Source organism: Cydia fagiglandana, chromosome 1 (genome assembly GCF_963556715.1).
Source record: "Cydia fagiglandana chromosome 1, ilCydFagi1.1, whole genome shotgun sequence".
Lineage (NCBI taxonomy): Eukaryota > Metazoa > Arthropoda > Insecta > Lepidoptera > Tortricidae > Cydia > Cydia fagiglandana.
Genome location: NC_085932.1, coordinates 31,026,595 through 31,048,586, shown reverse-complemented (window position 1 = coordinate 31,048,586; position 21,992 = coordinate 31,026,595). Strand labels below are relative to the sequence as shown.

Below are 21,992 nucleotides of genomic sequence, written 5' to 3'. Positions count from 1 at the left end.
TGGGCGTTTGGCAGCTATTCCGTTCCATTCAGTCAACTTATTAAGAACGGAATTTTCAATATTGAATATTAAAAAATAAACGTGTTATAATGATGAAGAGGTAAGTAATTAAATATGAAATATGTAATATTTTTCGTATTCTTATATTAACGGTAGGTTTTTATGCTGATTACGACGTTTAAAGGAAACTAATATTAGCACTCATCAATAAGTAGTCGTGAATTGGAACAAGTATAAATTTAAAAAAATTGGAAAAGTAAAAAGCACTCGTTCGAGATAACCAACTTTCCGCACGCTAAACAGCTACGTAAAGTAGCACTTTTTGAGCAACTGTATTAAAAAACATATTTATGATTACCTATAGATGGTCAAGCAAATCTTGTCAGTAGAAAAAGGCGCGAAATTCAAATTTTAATGAGACGATATCATTTCACGCAAACATTTTTCAAATTTACGCCTTTTTCTACTACAGGATCTGCTTGACCAACTTTATATTCATGTTACGTTGCCAAAGGTAGAAACCGCAAGTATCAAAGCTTCCCCCAGGAACCAAACCCCCGACCCCGCATTCCTGTGCCACTATGCCTTTGTCCATAGTTGCTGCATAGCCTGCATACTTACATGCCGTCGGAAAACTTACTTCAACCTCCATTTATATTTATTGTTCAAAGAACTATGCTGCTATTTACAAAGCAAATGCACTGAAGAAATGTTTGCATAATAGTCGTTACAAAATATTATGTTATTCCCTATTTTAATTTTGGCTCTTTTTTTTCAAAATGGCGGATGTGGACTCGCAAGTTCTACAGTTCTCATAGCCACTAGTTTATTTATATTCGATAAAGACCACGTTCTAAGTATCTGACGTTTGAGAACCCTTTAAGGGTGCATCAAAAACGACTCTTCTCGCGTATAAACCGTTTTATTGCCCACTTTACAAGTGATGCGCAATAAATGTTGGTGAGTAGTGCAGATGTGTTCGCGGGCGATAAGGCGGTGGTCATAAAGAGCGTTTTATTTCGTTCCGATTGAAGATAGAGATGTTTCGGTTGGGCCATAAAACAGGAGACTAAACACAGGGAGTGTGAATACATTATTAATGTCATAGCTAGATTCTAGAATTGATTATTTCATGATGTGGCAATCGTTTGATGAAAAAATAATGCGTTGGCCACATCATGAAAAAATCAAAAACCTAACCATTATTATTATTATTATTTGGAGCCTGTCGTGTCCCACTGCTGGGCAAAGGCCTTCCCCCCAATTTCTCCACAAATCTCTGTCAAGTGCTATGTCTGGCCACTCCTTTAAGAAGGAGTCTAGTTCGGGGTCCCTTTGTTTCCCATAAAGTTTTAAGCCATAATGTATTGTTCGTCATATTATCGTTAGTCATAAAACTGAAACCGTTAACTTTTCAGGATTTTCCTAAGGTTATTCTGTAGATAGGTTAGGTTAGGTTAGGTTTGTTTTATGGCAATCCTGAAAAGTTACGCGTTTCTGAGAAAAACCAATTATGACTAACGAAAATTCGGACAAACAATACATTATGACTTAAAACTATTTGGGAAACAATAGAGACCCGTCTAGTTCATCCCGCCATCGCCGGCAGGGTCTGCCAGGTCCCCGATTTGAGTTTTCGGGCTCCCACTCTGAAGTGATTTTGCCCCACAACCTAACCATATCATGAAGTAATCAATTCTATTCAAATAAAATTAATAACGAACACCCCGTAAGACCCTGATATATTTCAAAATGAAATGCTATGTAGCTATATAATATCTGAGTAACTTAGGCTCACAATAGCCAAAAGAAAAAACTGAATTGGCATAAAAAATTAAATACATCTGTTATGTCACAAATTCATGTCCACGGTTTTCAGCGACGAGAACACGTCTTGGGCTTCCAGGGTAGGCTTTGAAAGGGCAGTCCTGTATTACGTGGTTGACAGTCTGCTATTCGGCGCACCAATCACCATATCCAGCCATAAAGATGCTTAAAATGTGCGGTACAATGGAATTGTATCCGCATTCTGTTCAGCTTGCATCTCTCTCTCTCTCTCGCTCCCTATCTCTCTGTCTCTCTCTCTCTCTCTCTCTCCGTTAAGCGTTCTATTTTTTCACTAACTGCATTCTTTGACGCTTTGACATAATATGTTGATTGGTCCCACTCTCCGCTGCTCTTGTGGCCCCGTTTTCCAATAAAAAGCGATCTGCATGCGTGGGCCCGTAAAATGCTTAGTGATTCCATCGCGAATAAAACAAGCGACGAATCGCTTTATAGTGCTTTTACGGGCAGAGACAGGGTAGTAGCCTCGTCTATTAAGATTTTGAACTAAGTTTATTCGCAAGAGAGGACTAATTGATAATTTATGATCAACTTAAACCCAGAGGTTGCGTTAGCGTTCTGTTCTGTTCTGATCATGTTCTCTTCTTAATGTGCGTCTTAATATTAAGGCTATTTTTGTTATGAAATTCTATCTCAAGTTTGGGATATAGTGACTTTAACGTCGGCAGGATGAGTAAAGTTACTTTTCGCTTTAGCCGGTGTGCACAGGCCTTTATTTTATTTTTTCATACATACAGGATGAAATTTTAACCACCGTTTATATTCTACGCAGTGACTTTATAGATCATACTGAACACCTTTTATTATTGCACCAAAGTCTCAATCGCGAAAAAAAAATTGGCTGTTTCATACATTCCGGCTTATGTCATGCCGCTGATTTCTATGGGTCAACCAATTTTTTTTTTCACAATTTCCGCGTTGGTCGCATAGTAAAAGTTGTTAAGTATGATCTATAAAGTCACTACGCGGAGTATGAACGGTGGTTAAAATTTCACCCTGTACTAATCAGGGTACAGCTAAACAGTTTTATTTAATCCCGAACCACACGGACACACGCACACACGGCCTTGTACTGCGACCACAGCGCAGGTGAGTTGCGAACCTTTGTATGCGGTTTCGTTTGTGGAGTTCTGAGACAAAGTTGGGTTGACCGTCGACGAATGAGTTTACATGTGTTTAATTAGCGAACCCCGTTGTCCATGTTGCAGTACATTGAAAATAAAAGGCAAAAATACAGGTCGGTTTGTAACAACAAAAACGATATATTAACTATATTTAGTTATACTGATATTTATGTGTCAGTGTCAAAAACAGCGTTATTCAACAAAAACGTCACTTTTGACACTGACCGATCAATCATATCGGGCACAGATCGAATGACTAAATCTCGAATTGTGTAAATCCAGTTTTTTTCCGGCTCCCTGACACAGCGGGGTTGCGAAATGCATCGCAGCCATAATTTTGTTTTTAGTTTTAAGATATATTTTGTAATAATATGTAGGTATGCTAGTTTTGAGTTATTTATCAATGGGCCAATGGTGGCCTGAAAAAAAATGTTTTCATTTTTCGCTCCTCCCTTCGACCGAAACCTGTAGGTTTCGCAGCCATATGAAACTTTTCAAAAACCATTTTCAAAAGGCTAAAAGACTGTACAATTTACAAACGTTCATTTTATATAGAAATATGAATCTGCGGTGTAAATTGCTCTCTCGCAGCATATTGAGTTAGCTAGTCCCAGTTAAATCACTTTAGTGGGAGTGGAGGCTTTTACTACATTGTGATTGGAGGCACATTCAGCGTCAAATATATCGGATCAGACTATGCGTCAAATGTTATTGTTATTACCATTTGGTATGTGGGTAGTTTTGGACATTGTAATTTTGACAGAAATATTTATTTATTTATTGATCAAATAAGTAACATAGCATTACAGTATAAAACCAAGGCACGTTTACAAAGTAAAAGAAAAGACAAAGAAAAACAATACACATAAAAATGAAATTAACTAAACATATAATATATATATTTTTCCTTAGTCTCCCGTTGACCACGAACGCTGTGAAGGGTTCAAAGCGTCGGGATGTATTTTAAATTCATTGTACGCGAAATAATCAGTTTACACAGCTTTATTTAGAAATTGATATAAATTTTACACTTGCTTTCACCCATAGTGCATCTTGCTGGTGCATTGGGCGAGTTGGTGAGTATTTTTGAGGCTTCACTTCACCGTGAACTGAAAGTATACCTATAGTATAACCTATAGTTCGTTTTTTTTAGCATTAGAAAGAACTCCACAGAGCAAGCGTACTGTTTTTATCAGGCTTTTTAATTGTTAATAATTATTGAATTATCTAATGTAGCATGGTCAATACATATAGTTTACTTCAAATTATTACCGCTAAAAGTGTCGGATTTGGAACCACAAGCTTACTTCTGCGAAGTTCTTTCTAATGCTAAAAAAAACGAACTATAGAGCATAAAGGAAACCGAATAACATATCGACAAGCATTCGAAAATGCGAAAAAATTGAGACACTTTTACTCATGACAATGTTTTTCCTGCAGCGGCGTTCAGGTTTTGAAAATTTGTTATTGATTCAATATTAATATATTACTTTCAATCATCTCGCGCGAACTCAAGTGAATTACGAATCGTCTCTGTACTATACTTAGGTACCTACTTAAATTCAAGAATGCAATGTACTAATATCTCGTATGTACAAAACAACTGCCCTTTTCATCGTGCAAAAGTCGTTAACGTACGATAATGACGAGCTTATGAATAATCCCCCTTGTAATCCATCTTAATACAAATTATCATCTACCCGCGTTTTAATTTAATTCATGAGCAGACTCTAATTTTTATCTCAGACTTTTGAATCTCACCGCAGTTCCAACTTGGCTTAATTTATACCGAAATGACATTTCATCTTCATTACTTTAACCTACGGGACCCATCCAAACCTGGCTCCAACAATCCTAAAAACCATCGGAAAACATCTCTTATTTCAATAACGTTAAGATTCTCGTGAACTGCAGCGAACATCGTGGTTAAAACTTAAAGTTTGAAGTAATCATTCGAAATGAGACTTTGTGCATATCAAATTAAAGCTGAAAGTTATGTGGGGCTCAAATTGAGGCAAAGGACTGTAAAAGTCTGTGCAATTGCCGCCAAATGTAGCATTTGAGATATGGAGACGTAGTGATGGGACATGTTTCTGATTAATTAGAATTATTAACTTGAAATTACTTTGAATAAATACCTACATGGTGTTTGTATAGATTCAGATTTACATCATAATAGCATTAAATTATATATTGTTAATCTATGCCAATTAACATAAATATGTACATTATTATGATCGTCAAAAAAAGAAAGAAAAACAAATTAAAGCAAACAAACTTGAAATTACTTTAATACAAATATCAAAGCCCTGATCCCTGCAATTACCGACCAATCGCCATTACCTCCATGCTCTGTAAAGTCATGGAAAGGGTACTTAACGGCAAGCTGCTGGCATACCTCGAAGCAAATGATCTGCTCAGTGACCGTCAATATGGCTTTCGCCGAGGTCGGTCTACTGGGGATCTTTTAGCGTATGTCACGCACTGCTGCGGCGAGGCCATCGAGAGGAACGGTGAAGCGCTTGCTGTTTCACTGGACATCTCGAAGGCCTTTGACAGGGTTTGGCACGCAAGTCTCCTTAGCAAGCTTCCTGCATACGGCATCCCTGCTGACTTTTGTAGCTGGCTATCTGATTTCTTGAGTGAACGGTCGATCAGAGTAGTTATTGATGGCTGCTCTTCAGACCTCATGGCCATTGACGCCGGTGTTCCTCAGGGATCTGTTCTCTCCGCAACCCTTTTCCTGCTCCACATTAACGACATGCTGCAACCCAGCATTGTAGGTTATGCAGATGACAGTACGGTTGTTGAGAGATATTTGGCTAGTGCAGGGGACAGCAGGGAGGATATACGTTCACAGAGAGAGGCCATGGTTGAGCGAATGAACTTGACCCTTAGTCTCGTTTCCCAGTGGGGTGATGACAATCTGGTCACGTTCAATGCCTCCAAAACGCAGACGTGTCTATTTTCCGCAAAACGGAGTCCATTCGACCTGACTCCTTCTTTCCGGGGTGCATCTGTACCTATTGCCGACAGCCTGGAACTCCTCGGCATGGAGCTGAGTTCAGTCCTCAGCTTCGGCAGCTTCATTGAGTCTAAAGCACAAACTGCGGCCAGAAAGCTGGGCGTCCTAAATAAGGTGAAGCGATACTTCACACCTGGACAGCTTCTAACACTTTACAAAGCTCAAGTCCGGTCGTGTATGGAGTATTGCAGCCACCTGTGGGATGGCTCAGCTAAATACCAACTCGCCGCTTTGGACTCAGTGGAGCGCAGAGCCAGGAGGATGATTGGCGACAAGAAGCTAACGGCTAAGCTTCAGTCTTTGGCCCATCGGCGGAAAGTCGCCAGCCTGTCGGTATTCTACAGGTTGCACTTCGGGGAGTGTGCCCAAGAGCTACACGAGCTTATTCCACCGTCCCCATTCTACCATCGGACTTTTAGACGCACGGCCGGTTTCCATCCTTACTTGGTAGATATTCCACCAATTCGCACGAAGCGCTTTGCTTCTACTTTCCGTATGCGCACTGCCAAGGAATGGAATTCCTTGCCGGCGTCTATATTTCCGTGTTCTTATAACCCGGCAACCTTCAAATCAAGAGTGAACAGGCACCTTCTGGGCGAGCTCGCTCCATCGTAGGCCACGTCTACGCCTCGGCTAGTCTGTGGCCATGAGTAAGCCCATTCATAATAAAAAAAAAAGCAATAGGAATAGGTAACTATTACACAGCATTTTCGTCTCTTTCAGTAAAACCTTTTGAAACTTAAACACAATACTAAAAGTTTACCCGGAGGCACGATTGTCAAAAACAAAACTTTCAGAACAAGTCAAACCTTACAATTTTTTTTTTCATCAAATTTATAGCAAGTATTTTAGTGTTTCTGACGTACCAAAAATTCATTAACTATGAAATTTCACAGCCTTTTAATCTTTTAAAATTAAATAAAGCACTTTTACTCACAATGATTCACGGCTCGCTGGCTTCGCATTCGATTAATGCCGCTAATTCGCTGCAATCAACAACGCAATGAAACTGTTTGCAAATAATTAATTAACATACCACGGGACCGCGGCCCATTGACGGGCTCTGATAGTATTTACGGCGATAGGTATTCGTAATTAAAAAGAATTCGATATCTTTGCATGACCCTCTCATAGATTGGCAACAAATACCTTATATTTGTTACTTATTAGTTTTAACGTTTAGTTACTGAATAAACATCGAAATGATCATTTCACACTTCACACGTCTTTTTAGTAAGTTCTGGTCTTCATGTTCTTAATAAACAAGTTGTTTGTACTCTAAAAGTTGTTTTATTTTTTTACGATCTAATTTCGTTTAAACGTAAGTTTCCCATCCCTACGAAATCACAGTTTAGACGAAGGCGAGTGAACGCCTGCAGAGAACTCCTTACTCAGCCGAACGAAAGCCTGGCATTTAGGCAAACTTCGCTTTTAACCAACCTCATATTATCGGTCAAATTTACTTTAGGTACCTACTTATAAAAAACTTTTCAACTTGCACATAAATGTACTTACCTAAATATAATATGGACCATATAAGGTGTATGTGAAAATCGTATAAAGTGCCCAGTCAGCATCGATATTTTAATCAAGCGCGCATCGTTGCCAGACCTTGAACTATTTGCCCCATCCCGGGCCGGTCATGGAAATCCGAAACATGTAGACTTCGATTGGGAAGTTCGGCATGCAGACGGGTTTTGATTTCAACTAGCCTTTCGGATTTGTGAACGTAAATGTCGGTACTTCGCATATCCCACTTGCCAAATTTGGCAGTTAACGTACTTTTTAAACTAAAATGCTTAAGTAACAAAGATGCCATAGTCGTGCGAGAAGCCATGTTAACGATTTTTTGTGTTGCTAGAGCCAATATTATTTTAAAATGCCACACTTCCAACACTTTTGGCACTTTTACTTTCAGCGTGGAGTTAACATTAAATTTCATCTTCGTGTTTGTTAAAATCCCTATTATACAATTTAATTCAATCTTAGAATTAGGTAGGTTCCAGATCAATATTTTTTTGTTTTGTGGAAAAATTATAGATACCTTTCTTTATCTTTTCTATCATCTGATTGATAGAGTCGAAAAGTGGTAGACCACATTCTTGGCTGACTGTACCTACATTTTTTGCTCGTATTCTAAAACACCATCTTATTCTTTTAAAATTTTTTGTTACTAATGATAAAATAAAATAACCAAATTCCGACTTTTCAAGTTTGCCATTTGGACTAGCAACTGCTCCAGCCAACTTTGTCTGAGCAAGTTGTTAATACTGCGTCCTATTGTTTTGTTTAGAGTTTAGCGAGTTAGGATTCCTCGTGATTATTCACTCCGCTGAATACAATTTGGTTACAATTTGTGTTCAAGTCGGATTTTGCATTTGAAATCTCTTTATTTGTTTAACAGGATTTATATTATTTTCTAATCAAATTCGCTTACTATTAATCAGAATATGACATTAATTGTTATGAAAAATATAAATAATTTGTCAAAACAACGAATGTATTTTTTTTGTCGACATACACATCACTTCTGCATACTTAAAACGCCGTGCTTTGTTATAGGATTTTGCCTTTTTAAAAAGCTTTTAAGCTGGAGGAAGGAATAAATTTCAATGAGTTAATATACTTGTTTTTTTTTTATAATTTCATTTTCTTATCTTATTACTGTGTGTATGCTGTTTAATATTAAATATAATTGCTAACTAAGCCATATTGTCCACAGGAACCGTCTGGAGAGCAACGCTGAGCACTGGTCCGCGCTACTGCTGTCCCTGCGCGAGCTGACCGAGTGGGTGATCCGCAAGGAGACCGAGCTGGGTGCGCTGGCGCCGCCGCGCGGGGATCTGGCGCAGGTCCTCAAACAACAGGTAACAATCTCCTTTAGGCCTGAGAGCAACGCTGAGCATTGGTCCGCGCTACTGCTGTCCCTGCGCGAGCTGACCGAGTGGGTGATCCGCAAGGAGACCGAGCTGGGTGCGCTGGCGCCGCCGCGCGGGGATCTGGTGTAGGTCTTCAAACAACAGGTAACAATCTCCTTTAGGCCTGAGAGCAACGCTGAGCATTGGTCCGCGCTACTGCTGTCCCTGCGCGAGCTGACCGAGTGGGTGATCCGCAAGGAGACCGAGCTGGGTGCGCTGGCGCCGCCGCGCGGTGATCTGGCGCAGGTCCTCAAACAACAGGTAACAATCTCCTTTAGGCCTGAGAGCAACGCTGAGCATTGGTCCGCGCTACTGCTGTCCCTGCGCGAGCTGACCGAGTGGGTGATCCGCAAGGAGACCGAGCTGGGTGCGCTGGCGCCGCCGCGCGGGGATCTGGTGCAGGTCCTCAAACAACAGGTAACAATCTCCTTTAGGCCTGAGAGCAACGCCGAGCATTGGTCCGCGCTACTGCTGTCCCTGCGCGAGCTGACCGAGTGGGTGATCCGCAAGGAGACCGAGCTGGGTGCGCTGGCGCCGCCGCGCGGGGATCTGGCGCAGGTCCTCAAACAACAGGTAACAATCTCCTTTAGGCCTGAGAGCAACGCCGAGCATTGGTCCGCGCTACTGCTGTCCCTGCGCGAGCTGACCGAGTGGGTGATCCGCAAGGAGACCGAGCTGGGTGCGCTGGCGCCGCCGCGCGGGGATCTTGCGCAGGTCCTCAAACAACAGGTAACAATCTCCTTTAGGCCTGAGAGCAACGCTGAGCATTGGTCCGCGCTACTGCTGTCCCTGCGCGAGCTGACCGAGTGGGTGATCCGCAAGGAGACCGAGCTGGGTGCGCTGGCGCCGCCGCGCGGTGATCTGGCGCAGGTCCTCAAACAACAGGTAACAATCTCCTTTAGGCCTGAGAGCAACGCTGAGCATTGGTCCGCGCTACTGCTGTCCCTGCGCGAGCTGACCGAGTGGGTGATCCGCAAGGAGACCGAGCTGGGTGCGCTGGCGCCGCCGCGCGGGGATCTGGTGCAGGTCCTCAAACAACAGGTAACAATCTCCTTTAGGCCTGAGAGCAACGCCGAGCATTGGTCCGCGCTACTGCTGTCCCTGCGCGAGCTGACCGAGTGGGTGATCCGCAAGGAGACCGAGCTGGGTGCGCTGGCGCCGCCGCGCGGGGATCTGGCGCAGGTCCTCAAACAACAGGTAACAATCTCCTTTAGGCCTGAGAGCAACGCCGAGCATTGGTCCGCGCTACTGCTGTCCCTGCGCGAGCTGACCGAGTGGGTGATCCGCAAGGAGACCGAGCTGGGTGCGCTGGCGCCGCCGCGCGGGGATCTTGCGCAGGTCCTCAAACAACAGGTAACAATCTCCTTTAGGCCTAAGAGCAACGCTGAGCATTGGTCCGCGCTACTGCTGTCCCTGCGCGAGCTGACCGAGTGGGTGATCCGCAAGGAGACCGAGCTGGGTGCGCTGGCGCCGCCGCGCGGGGATCTGGCGCAGGTCCTCAAACAACAGGTAACAATCTCCTTTAGGCCTGAGAGCAACGCCGAGCATTGGTCCGCGCTACTGCTGTCCCTGCGCGAGCTGACCGAGTGGGTGATCCGCAAGGAGACCGAGCTGGGTGCGCTGGCGCCGCCGCGCGGGGATCTGGCGCAGGTCCTCAAACAACAGGTAACAATCTCCTTTAGGCCTGAGAGCAACGCTGAGCATTGGTCCGCGCTACTGCTGTCCCTGCGCGAGCTGACCGAGTGGGTGATCCGCAAGGAGACCGAGCTGGGTGCGCTGGCGCCGCCGCGCGGGGATCTGGCGCAGGTCCTCAAACAACAGGTAACAATCTCCTTTAGGCCTGAGAGCAACGCTGAGCATTGGTCCGCGCTACTGCTGTCCCTGCGCGAGCTGACCGAGTGGGTGATCCGCAAGGAGACCGAGCTGGGTGCGCTGGCGCCGCCGCGCGGGGATCTGGCGCAGGTCCTCAAACAACAGGTAACAATCCCCTTTAGGCCTTACTGCCCGATTCGAACTTTAAGATACGTCAGATATTACGGCTAAATACGATATGGATTAGATATGTCAGTGTCAATAGTGACGTTTTTGTTTGAAGAAATGTTACATTTCTAATCCATATCGTATCTAGCCGTCATATTTGACGTATCTTAAAGTTCTAATCGGGCCGTTAGAGCATTTAATAATCGGAATCACCTTTAAAAGTTTACCCCTCTGCCGAAAACCATGTATTGTGCAAACTTTTGTATGGATTGACATGGCTATTTGTACGTTATGTACAAATCATGTAGAAATAGCAATACATTTGACTACCCCTCCCCCGCATATATCGGCAGACTGTTTTGTACAGAAAATGACAGCCATGGCGTCTCCAGTTACTAAATGGTCTAAGCTTTAGGCTTAAGAGTTAAAAATTCGAATTGAATTTTTACTTACTTGTGAAAAAATACGAGGGGAGATTTACGCGGGTAAGACTTTTCTTAAGCATTATTTAGCTATTGTAAATTCTCTCTTTTCTTCTAGAATAATTTCATACTGTTCCATAAACCTACCTACTATTACCACTTGTCATTTTATTTTAGCCAAAGTTTCGTATCCCAAAAGTGCGACATAAAACGCACCTTCTCGAAAAAGCCCATTACTACGGTCGACCTTAATGGAAGTTCCTACTTTACAGAATTTTAGATTAACTAAGTAATATTAATACTGCCGCACGGAACTGATTTATTGCTCCCATTATTATTCAGAGATCTGTTGAACAAACGAGGGTTCTTTGCAGAAATCCTGTTTTATTTGATGATATTCTAAAACACGCTACATACGTTGATATTCAACATGATATCAGAAGCATTTTCTATTGCAGACGAGTCACTCGGCCGGATTCGAACTTTAAGATACGTCTAGATACGATGTGGATTAATAGATATGTTAGTGTCATAAGTGACGTTTTTGTTTGAAGAAACATCACTTTTTGCACTGACTTATTTAATCCATATCGTATCTAGACGTAATATTTGACGTATCTTAAAGTTCGAATCGGGCCGAAAATCACTTGCAATGACATTACTAATAGGATGGTATTTAGCAAAAAACCGGGCAAGTGCGAGTCGCACTCGCGCACGAAGGGTTTCGTACCATAAAGCAAAAAAGAAAACGGTCACCCATCCAAGTACTGACCACGCCCGACGTTGCTTAATTTTGGTCAAAAATCACGTTTGCTGTATGGGAGACCCACTTAAATCTTTATTTTATTTTGTTTTTAGTATTTGTTGTTATAGCGGCAACAGAAATACATCATCTGTGAAAATTTCAACTGTCTAGCTAACACGGTTCGTGAGATACAGCCTGGTGACAGACAGACGGACAGACGGACGGACGGACAGCGAAGTCTTAGTAATAGGGTCCCGTTTTACCCTTTGGGTACGGAACCCTAAAAATGAGTCATCCCACATCCATTTTACAATAAAATGTCAACTTTAAGCGTAAATTTTTAGAGTTGACATCTTATTGAAAAATGAATGTGGGTTGACACATTATTGCTTATCAGCATCCTAATAACATTCCTAGTTAGGTAGTGACATTCCTGAACCTCCTTACACACAACACTCTTGTCAGTATTCCACATATTCAAAGAAATAGATGAAAGAAAGGAGTTTAATGTATAATTATTTGAAAACATACTTAAATTACACCGAGTTCTTGGGTCCGATATCTCGGGACTGTATTGTAGATTATAATCGGTTATGGTTGTTGGTTTTTGGCATTTGTAATTGCAATGTAAAATGCCTAAATCGAAGAATAAAGATTCACTTTTTTTAAATAATTTTTGCCTAGTGCAAAAGTTTTGCAATCGTCATAGATTTTACAATCTATGTTAACCTTAATTACACAATAATTGCTTCAAATTTAATATCGCTACGAATAATAAGTAATGTAAATTGCGGTCCACTAATCGGACAAATCTCGAATTATTACAACTATTCCGGGCGTAATTAATGTCCAAACCATATTAAATAAATTTGTAAACGTTTCTAGTATTTCATTTTGATGTAGGGTTGGCACTTCAGTGAGCCTATTTGTAGGTATTTTCCCAATGGCGAAGCGCTAAATTTCATACAAAGAAGTAACATTATGATGTGAGTTTTACCTCATTCGCCATGCAGTTTGGCGAAAAAATATGTATAATATATTGCTGTGTATTTTTTATTGAGTAAATAAATAAAAAAATCTATTATTACCTCTAGCAGCCCACAAATCAAAGCTTACCATGATAAATGCAATTTCGATTTGTTAAAATTATCAAAGGCCAAAGTGGGAGGCTTTTTATAGGCCACTGGGCCGTTAGAGGATAACAGTTACTGTTGGCGTGCCCAGTCTTCTTTACATTGACCGACTTGAACAGGCATTGGATGTTTTTTTTCATAGTTTGAGTAGCCAAGTATCGTATAGGTACACATACTTGACATACTTTTCACATAACTTAAAGTTTCTAAGTCAATAATTATCCACTAATTATCCACAACAGACGTCTGTATATATAGGCTAGGCTATACTACCTTCAGTTATAATGAATGGTTTTACATCTTTTCCAACACAGCTCCCTGTAATATTGGTCAAATGGTCAATCCGTTAATTTAAAAATAAAACAATTATATAAACACAATAAAAACAAACCACATTTTAATTCAAAACAAAATAAAAAAGTCGTACGTAACTAAATTTAGCAGCCCTTGTTAACAATTTGTTAACACGAGTCAGCCATTTTGTGGCTCGGTCGAAACCAAAATGGCGGAGCAAAATGGCGCGTGATCCCGCAACTGATTAAGCGTGTTGACGGCTTGGATTAGCTCTATTTAGCGGGCTAGCTGGTTGGTGTACGATTTTTAGGCGGTTTTACTTAAGCTAAAACATTTTCAATTTGAAATTAGATTGCTTTTCCTAGTAATTAACACAATATACAAATAAGATAATTTAAATATAGAGTAATCTAATTACGCTACTGTACTGATTTCTGAGATTAGGATTTCAAAAATCATGGACATTTTTAAAGTCGGTTGCACTATACCGTCTGTCATCGTTAAAGCGTTTACTAAATTTTATTGTACTTATGGGAAGTTTCATAGATCTCTACTGTGTGACGTCGATCATGTACTTTTTCGTAAAAAATAGTCATGTAATTCGTTTCCTAGGCTCTCTGGGGTACAGATTAAAAAAAACAACGGGTTGCACTCCGGGAGTGCCGACAGAAGTGAAAACTCAATGACTAGTCCAAAATGTCTGCAGCACTATGTATAATTGACCCATCTGCTGGTCAGTGAGCTTGTTTAAAATTCGAAATTCAAATTTGTAGCGTTAATTGTTTAAAATTCGAATAGAAATTGTAAAGTTACCTTGCAGACATCGCATCTAAATATATTTGGTCATGATATTTTGAGTTTTATTCACCAGTACTAGAGTTCACTTTTATTAAAGATTTCATCAAGATATAGCTTTATTGAATTATATTTGAGTGATATAAAGTTAGGGCTGATTTAGATGATGCGAGAACTCGCATGCGAGTTTCATACCATTGCGGGTTTTGATCGGTCGGTTGAATTGGGCGTAACCAACAGTCCGCAATGCAACTAAAATCGCACGGGAGTTCGCGCGCCGTCTAAATCAGCCTTTAGAATGTAACTGTGAGATCCTCGTATTTCAACCCGTAAAAGATTAGAACCTTTTTCATGTAATGTCATTGAGTTTTTCTTTATTGATTTAAATGCCATCTAAATGAGTGGCCATCCAAACCTTACGGTCACGTGATATCCTTACGCTGTCTCGAGTTTATCATTTTTTCCCCACCTCAAAAAGTGCCCAGCGCCGCTAAAGAAGTTTTCACTTAAAAAAAAAACATTCATTAACTATAACATAGTAATAAGTAAAGATACACATATAATGCCTTATTAGTTTGACAAAAGGGTCTAATGCAATCAATTGCTGTTTTTATACCTACCTATCAAAAACAATTGAGCCGCATAACGAGTATAAAACCCGTTTTGAGGGCCATAAACTTTATTACCGATACGTAACTTATAGGAGAACGATATTTTATCATGTCTAGGCCAAGAGTCAGTAAAGAAAACGTTATTAAATTATATGACGTAGAAATGAGATTTCCGTAGTAATTTTTTGAAAAATGTTTCATGAAATTAATCCCTTGAATATGTAGATTTATATTTTATTCCTTTTTTGTAAATATTCAATACTAATCCATTGATATATGAAGTATTCGAATAATACACCTTAGGCCAAGCAATAAGAAAGTATAGAGGGAAATGCTAGGAACACAATTTTTGACCCCGTAACTTTGTTTGGACTAGTTAGGAGGTGAACATATCAAAAGTCCCCGGCCGTAGCCCCGGTGCTGGGGGGTAGAGGGGGGTAAGACGGTCTCATTTTTGAGTTTTTCACTTATATCTTGGAAACTTTGCGTCTTAGCGACATGACTATTAAGACAAACCAAAAGCTGATAAAATTTGTTACAAGTTTTATTCAGTCAAGTTTTTCGATATCTTGAATAGTTTTTGAGATATCCGCTCTTGAAAGTTTATTTAGGGCTTTCAATTTTATCTTGATATCTACATTAGTGAAGCTGCTAGGCCGTGTTTGGTATCATTTTCATATAAATCGGGGGTGCTGAATTCATTTTTGGTATCAGATTGACACCATTCCTAAGAAAAAACATATAAACTTTAAACAAATACCTTTTTTTTTTTATTCCTCTTCACGCTTAAACCGCTCAACCGATTTAATAAAAATTTGGTATACAGATATTTCGAGTCCCAAGACAGGACATAAGATACTTTTTATTTCAATAATCATCCTTTAAAGTTGTGAAATGGAGTATGGGGGGAATTCAACTTCGTCGACAAAACTGAATTCCTGAGGTTAATACTGCTTAAGGTAAGGTTTGAAGTCATGTTTGGTATCATTTTCATCTAAATCACAGATGTATACCATCCTAAATTTCATCTAAACCGGTTCAGCGGTTATTGACTCCCCATACAAACTTCCACGTCACTTTTCACACCCTCAAAAGATGATTTTGGTTATAAAAACTATCCTATGTCCTGTGTCGAGACTGAAACTATTTCTGTACCAAATTTTAACGAAATTGGTTCAGCGGTTTAAGCGTGAAGAGGGATTAAAAAAAATATTTTTTTTTAAATTTTGATTTTGCTTCGGAATAGTGTCAATGTGATACCTTAAATGAATTCAGCACTCCCGATTTATACGAAAATGATACCAAACATGGCCTAACAGCATCACTGATGTAGATATCAAGATAAAATTAAAATTCCTAAATAAACTTTCAAAAGCGGGTATCTCAAAAACTATTCAAGATATCGAAAAACTTGACTGGATAAAACTTGTAACAAATTTTATCAGCTTTCGGTTTGTCTTAGTAGTCATGTTGCTAAGATGCAAAGTTTCCAAGATATCAATGAAAAACCGAAAAATGTGACCTTCTTACCCCCCTCTACCCAGCAGCACCGGGGCTACAGCTGGGGACTTTTGATATGGTCACCTCCTAACTAGTCCAAACAAAGTTACGGAGTCAAAAATTGTGTTCCTAGCATTTCCCTCTACAACGTTTTTTGACCATTCATTTCCTGACCTACCTATTTTGTATATTTAAAGAAGAATATGAAAGTAGTAATGAATCTTCCTATTCTGCGTCTTTCCTTATATGGTTGCTAGTTAACCTTTTTGTCATAGCTGCCATTGGATTATTGGATTATCTCGTCAATCTTGAAAATATCAGCATCAATATCAGTGTATAATTTGCTCAGTTATGTAGGTATAATAATATATCTCAGATTGACTGTCTAACTCTCAGACTATCCGTATAACAGACCTACTTTACAACATCTATAGAGGGGTCCGATTCATACGCGATATTTCACGCCCGCTTCCTCCCATAAATCCGCGCGAATCAAAAATAATGGCGCCCGCCGCGATAGTGTATCATGTTTTAACATCTCTACTTAAGAATCTTCAACTTTTACGGGATTTATAACATGTCCTGGTTCGTGAACGAGTTATACTTTTAACTTTAAAGTACTTAATTCATCTGTGGAGCTGTTTTTTTTCTGTTATGTTTTATGTAGTTTTCATATTTTGTAGTTTGTTGGTTGCATATTCATAATGCTATTTTATGTAGTCAACCTTTTGGAGTTGTCCTAATGTCCAAGATGATCCGTCATGGAAGTCTAAAACAGACATTGAAAGAAAATACTGTAGACTAGATAATCTGAGGCAGAGTAGATTATATATCTAATACAGACAGGTATTTCGTAGTTTATGTAGCATACAATATTATATCCTTCTAGGACCCATATAATCTTCATTGATAAGCTGGATATGCGTCCTTATATGTCATTATATTCAGTTTATAAATAAGAATTTAGATTTAGTGAATATCAACCCTTTAGTCAAGATATTTAATTTCCCTGTGTTTGTTACTGGGAGTATATTCCTTAAACTTAAGCTTATGCTACCACATGTTGACGTTATGACACTTTTTGCAGGACGACCACCGCGCGTTCCGAAGGCAGCTGGAAGACAAGCGACCAGTCGTCGAGAGCAACCTGCTTAGCGGCAGGCAGTACATCGCCAACGAGCCTCCACTCTCTGATACCAGTGATACTGAACGTAAGTTAATATTTGATACTTTGGAGGATACAAAAAACATATAGCCATTTAATGTGTCTGTTGTGTCTTATAGGAGTTTTGTTAAAGGTCCTTGAGCTAAACAGTGTAACAAGTATATGCTGTCGTTGTTCTTCCTAATATGGTAACGTAGAGCTTTAAAGACCTTCAGGACTTCACTATACGAGTCTTGATCTTTAACAGCGCTCCTAACTACTTACACTCCAGTTTATCTGAATGGCATTCAGCTCTTTCTGATATAAAATTGCATGTCAAAAGATTTCTATGTTTTTGTAACACGCTTATGTAGATATAATTAGTCCATAGCACTACTTAAATCAACAACAAAAAACTCGCGACATTAAAATTGAAAATTCTTAGTAAAAGCATGATAGAAAAGAACAACAAAAATATTTCTGACAGTACATAGGCAAACGATAGTACAGTACATTATAAAAACATAGGCAATTAACATGGCATTACGCCAGAGATAGTAACATCTCAGAATTTCTCATCCGTATAATGTTGACTTTTGACGTTATCAAATTGGAACTGTTTAATCCGGTGACATATCGTCGACTTATTAACATACGGGTGTCGCTCAGGGCGGTGTTCTAGGCACTAATGTATTCCTTCTGACAAGCAAAGCAATAGGGTTCCACAGGGCGATTTGCGGATTGTCGCCGGCAAGCTAATGGCTTTGTACAGCCTTCTGTTACGCTTTGATCTCTGCTTTCGAGAGTTTCGAGACATACGTGTACGATATATGTAAATATGATTCTCAGTGAGGATTAAAGTCGATGTAGGTAGGTGTATTTAAATGCCTAAATTAGTTTTAGATAGTGTTGTTCTAAACTCAATAGATGATGTTCTTGGAATGAAAAAAAAGTCAAATGAAAATATATGATTAACTAATATTTGGGGATTGGAGAATAAGGATTTGGTTTTAGTATATGACATTTATTTGAGTTTGCGTTTTTTTATTACACGTGTAATAGACAAGTTAAGTAGCAGGTCTGTCTGTCTGTTAGGTACGCTTAAACAGCTGAACCGATTTAGATAAAATTTGGTATGGATATCTCCATACTTAGAGGCCCGGGGAATAAGGACATTGATAATTTTTATTCATCATCATCGTCATCCCACGCAGACGAAGTTGCGAGGAGAAGCTAGCTGTTTAATAATACGGCAATAAAACATCATCATCATTTTAGCCTTCAGTCGCCCACTGCTGGGCATAGGCCTCTCTTCGTGTACGCCACTTATCCCGTTCCCGGGCTAGTCTCATCCAATAGTGCCCCGCGAATTTTCGAATGTCATCCACCCACCGAGCCAACGGACGCCAGGCGCTTCTTTCATCCGAAAGCGCAGCCGCCAATCCGTTTAATAAAACATTGTTCCAAACACATCCAATAGAATTTACAATAGAACATTTGATACATTTAAACCAGCAAATAAAAACAAAACACCATCAGTAACTGACATTGCTTTATTCGTGAACCAGATGGAAACTAAACACAGCGCTCCATATTTGCATGATGGGCTAACGAACTGTAATACCACTGCGATGTACAGTCAGATGTAGTTAATTTTAGGCTAATGTATGGAAAACAATAGCAAGGCAAGTTTTTACATTACATAAGTACATAGATTTATTTATTTAAACTAGACGTGTGCGCCGATTAAAAAATGATCGGCGGCGGCGTTTGCCAAAAAATCGGCGGCGGCGGCGTGTTTTCGGCGTGAAATCGGCGTGACCTTGACTTTCTAGTTTCTGATGAAAAATCATTAATTTGTTGTTTTTCTTGAAAATTTTATCAATGCAGGTTACTGGTCAGTTAACTACGTATAGTTTGAATATGCTGTGAGTAAAATAGGGTTTGTAAATGAATATAGGATAGGTATAATAACTTATTTTCCCTAGTAACTGGCTTGCAATAAGAGGTTACCTGGTCCCAATGACCTTCGATCCGTTTTCTCAAGCTTTTCATGGCTTATCCTATTAAAATGACGTTTTTTTAACAAAATAGAACTCCACATATCCTTGACGTTTGCTAGACTATAGTGGACTGATGACTCGAGATGCCTGGTATTGAAGCACTGATCATGAATCATCAGCTAAGGTGGTGTGGCCATGTCGTGCGTATGGAGAATAAGAGACTGCCCAAAGCAATTTTCGACTCGGAGCTCTCTTGTGGAAAGCGGAAGCAGAGGGGCCAATATCTGCGACATAAAGATGTTATCAAACGCCACCTCGTCGCGTGCCGACTGGGATACCTGAGCTGGGTATTGCATTACAAAGATCGGAATGGCGTTCTAGTGTCCAGCAGCAGCGTCTGGAAGACCTAGATGCTAAGCGCCATATCCGCAAGACGCGACCTAAGCCCTCCTACACATACACCCGCAACTCGACTGGACAACTCCATTGCGCATCGTGTGACCGCATTTTCAAGACAAAGTTTGGTTTTGCGAGCCACATTAGGGCTTTTCATAATCCGGATAAGAATTGTTGATGGAGTCGCCATTGCCGGATACGGCAAGGAAGGACTATAGTGGACTGCTATGGCTTTTTTTTAATGGTTTTCTTGTCGTACAAGCACCAGGCTCACTGAGACGTATCTTCTTTCTCGTTTTCTCATTGCTGAGGCTTGCGACTACATGTAATTTGTCTCCATTTCGTGCGGTCATAAGCCGTAAGGACTGCACGGTGCAGACTGCTGCAAGCCGACCTCTTCATAGCGTTCGACCATCTCACACATGCTCCAACTCGAGCACGTTTGCCATTAATTCGGCTTAAATTCATGTGTTTCTCCACATCATGCGTTGGATAATATGTCCGAAGAATCTAAGGGCTCACCCATTGCATGTTGGGAAGAGATGAGTGGCAATATAGAACTCTTTAAGAATGGAGGGGTTTGTTCTTCTAGCTGTCCAAGGTATAAGCAGCACTAGCAGCAGTTATTTAGCAGGCTATTTAGTTTTATTTAATTAATAATTGATGTATATTTGACAACTGTAACATAAGTAATACAAAAAAACCATTTTGTAATCCAAAAACCAACTTGGAATAGTTAATTAACAACACTCAAGGTCACGCCGATTTCACGCCGATCATTTATCGGCGGCGGCGGCGTGGTCAAAAAGCCCGGCGGCGGCGGCGCGCCGGCGCGGCGCACACGTCTAATTTAAACTTCATTGCACAAACAAAGAAAAATTTACCAATGGCCGGCTTAATGCAAAAAGGCATTATATACCAGTCAAACAGAGAAGTTTATGTTTGTGCGTGAGATTCGTAAAAATTGTGAGTAGAATATCGCTAAGGACCTAGATGTTTTAGGGTAAAATAGTTATGTATTTATACATCCTGTAATCGATGTTTATTGATTTATTTTATGCCAAATCCTTTGGAATATTTTGTTAATGTAATTAATGACTTCTGAGAACGCATAAACATTAAATATATGTTATTATAAAGAACAGACTAGAAGTTACGTAAGACGTATATATTATGTAAAAGTTAAAGTGAAAAGGTGCTTGTAAAGAACAAATAAATAAAAAAGGCACCGTATTTGTTACACTTAACTCGAAATCCTTCAAAAACCTTCGCTCTAAGCCGTAAAACGAACAACTCTGAAACGTAAAGCAACTTTCATTGTCCAAGAACCAACATCGAGCGGGCGCCCAAATTACACTCTTACGCAACATTTTTTTATCCAAACATAAAAAAAACAAGCATTCTCTTGCCAAAACCACGTCATAAACGCCTTGGAGGCACTCGAACTGCCAAAAACTTGATATTGATTTGACTTAACTTTCACCGCAGCTCTCTCTCTCCACTAAAAAATTGCGTGATATGCATTGCGATTCATATATCAATATTATATTTTAAATTCCGAAATCCTCGTTTGAAAAAAAATCTCCCAAATGCGTCCGTTACGCCGGTCGATCTATAAATTTGAAAATGGAACGACTTCGGGGGACCAATGGCGTTTGAAAAAGGAAGGAGCGTTCGTTAGGACCCGCCATTTTGGTCGATAACGCTGACGGGTTTGCGTTCTTGTTATTTATGATGTAGTGACCCTGAATAATAGTTTTAGAAATAGGTATGTTAAGAAGGAAAATGAAGACCTTGAAAAATAAGAAATATGAAATTCCAAATTTATTTTTCGTAAGCTTTGGTTCTGTCGAGATGTTGTCGTATTATGTATATGTGACAGTTATCAGAGTTATCAGTCACTAAGTATATTGTAAAAATATCCATATAAATATTTTTAATATTATTATGGGGAGTTTATTCCTCTTCCGTGCGAGATAGGGGGCGTAACAAACTTTCTTTGAACCGTAATACTCATTTGCGTGGCCAAAGGAGGATTAAATTTACTTACACAAATC

The 21,992-nt window shown here is 40.0% G+C and overlaps 1 protein-coding gene across 1 annotated transcript in view; it reads left to right on the top strand.

The window, feature by feature from the left end:
* LOC134669766 (dystrophin-like) overlaps positions 1–21,992 on the top strand; it is a 428,308-nt gene that overhangs the window by 315,881 nt on the left and 90,435 nt on the right. Inside the window, exons 3-4 of the mRNA XM_063527396.1 lie at positions 8,717–8,861; positions 17,480–17,603. Of these exons, the coding sequence (XP_063383466.1) occupies positions 8,717–8,861; positions 17,480–17,603 (269 nt within the window). The remainder of the gene's footprint in view (positions 1–8,716; positions 8,862–17,479; positions 17,604–21,992) is intronic.